The following is a 1,512-nucleotide window of genomic DNA, read 5'->3' as shown; positions in this document are numbered from 1 at the left end:
CCCACCTCAAATCCCCTTCCTGACACCCCAAATATGACTTTTCCCATCCCAAATCTGCTTTTTCTAACCCCAAACCTGTTTTCCCATCCCAAATCTGCTTTTTTCCACCCCCAACATGATTTTTCCCACCCCAATCCTGATTTTCCCCACCCCAAACCCCTCCTCAATCCCAGGGTCGTGCTGAGGATGAGGATGGAGCAGGGAGGAAGGAGAAGGGCGGCAAAATCAGCCAAAATCTGCCGGAAAAGGACGGAATTCTCGTGAAAATTCCAATTTCCGCTTCTCATCCCCAATTTCCAGATCCTTTCCCACAGCTGGGATGGGCTGGGATGGATTTGGGGGGCTCCAGGTGGGCAGCAGAGGGATTTTGGCTGTGGATAAAAGCCAAAAATCCTGATTTTTCCAGGGAAAAAACACCAAAAACTTGGAAAAAAACCAACTCCCGCTCCGGAACCGCGAATCCCGGGAAACTCCTGGGAAAATCCCGATTTTCCTTCACACCAGAGTGGAATCCTTGATGGATTTGCGAGCCATGGCATTCCTCATCTCCCTGGTGATGACATTCCAAGGTTTTCCCTGCTCCCGGAGCAATCCCGAATCCGCCGAGAGCGTCCTGTGCGTGCGCGACAATTCCCGCTGGGATTCCTGCTGGGATTCCTGCTGGGATTCCTTCTGGGATTCCTTCTGGGATTCCTTCTGGAATTCCTTCTGGGATTCCTTCTGGAATTCCTTCTGGGATTCCTTCTGGGATTCCTTGCTCCTGGCGCCGCCAGCCCAGCTCAGGTTGCTGCTGGAGGCCGAGCCCGGCTGGGATTTGCGCTGCGGGAAAAGCGGGAAGGAGAATTCCCGGCGGATTTCCGCAGGAGCCGCGATCCCGTCGTCCCCGGGCCGGGCGGAATCGTTCTCGTACAAGGATTGGGAAAGCTCCGAGCGGCTCCGTTGGGAAATTTGGGAAATGTGGGAAGCGCGGAGCAGCGCGTGGAGCACGGAGATGAGCAGGACGAGAATTCCCGAGGTCAGGATGCAGGCGCTGGCGATCCCGGCCTCCAGCTGGAACAGCAGCAGCATGAAAAGGGCCAGAGCTGCGGGAAAACGGGATTTGGGAATTCCGGGAATGGCTGAGGATGGAGAGGAGCCCGGGGACATCTTGAGGAGCTGCCAGGAAAATGGGATTTGGGAATTCCGGGACATCCTGAGGAACCGCCAGGAAAACGGGATTTGGGAATTCCGGGAATGGCTGAGGATGGAAAAGAGCTCTGGGACACCCTGAGGAACCGCCAGGAAAACGGGATTCAGGAATTCTGGGAATGGCTGAGGATGGAGAGGAGCCCTGGGACATCTTGAGGAGCTGCCAGGAAAACGGGATTCGGGAATTCCAGGACACCCTGAGAAGCTGCTGGGAAAACGGGATTTGGGAATTCTGGGAATGGCTGAGGATGGAAGAGAGCTCAGGGACATCCTGAAGAGCCACCGGGAAAACGGGATTTGGGAATTCTGGGAATGGCTGAGGAT

The 1,512-nt window shown here is 55.4% G+C and overlaps 1 protein-coding gene across 1 annotated transcript; it reads right to left on the bottom strand.

Moving 5' to 3' along the window:
• Positions 1–423: 423 nt before the first annotated feature.
• LOC107199602 (transmembrane protein 221-like) lies at positions 424–1,459 on the bottom strand (the record flags this gene model as incomplete). Its single annotated transcript, XM_033511818.1, has 3 exons — positions 424–1,099; positions 1,219–1,294; positions 1,369–1,459. Coding segments are annotated over 3 exons (771 nt in total), but the record flags the coding sequence as incomplete, so codon positions are not given.
• Positions 1,460–1,512: the final 53 nt, after the last annotated feature.

This window comes from Parus major, unplaced genomic scaffold, assembly GCF_001522545.3.
Source record: "Parus major isolate Abel unplaced genomic scaffold, Parus_major1.1 Scaffold1302, whole genome shotgun sequence".
Lineage (NCBI taxonomy): Eukaryota > Metazoa > Chordata > Aves > Passeriformes > Paridae > Parus > Parus major.
This window is presented reverse-complemented; position numbering and strand designations above follow the sequence as displayed.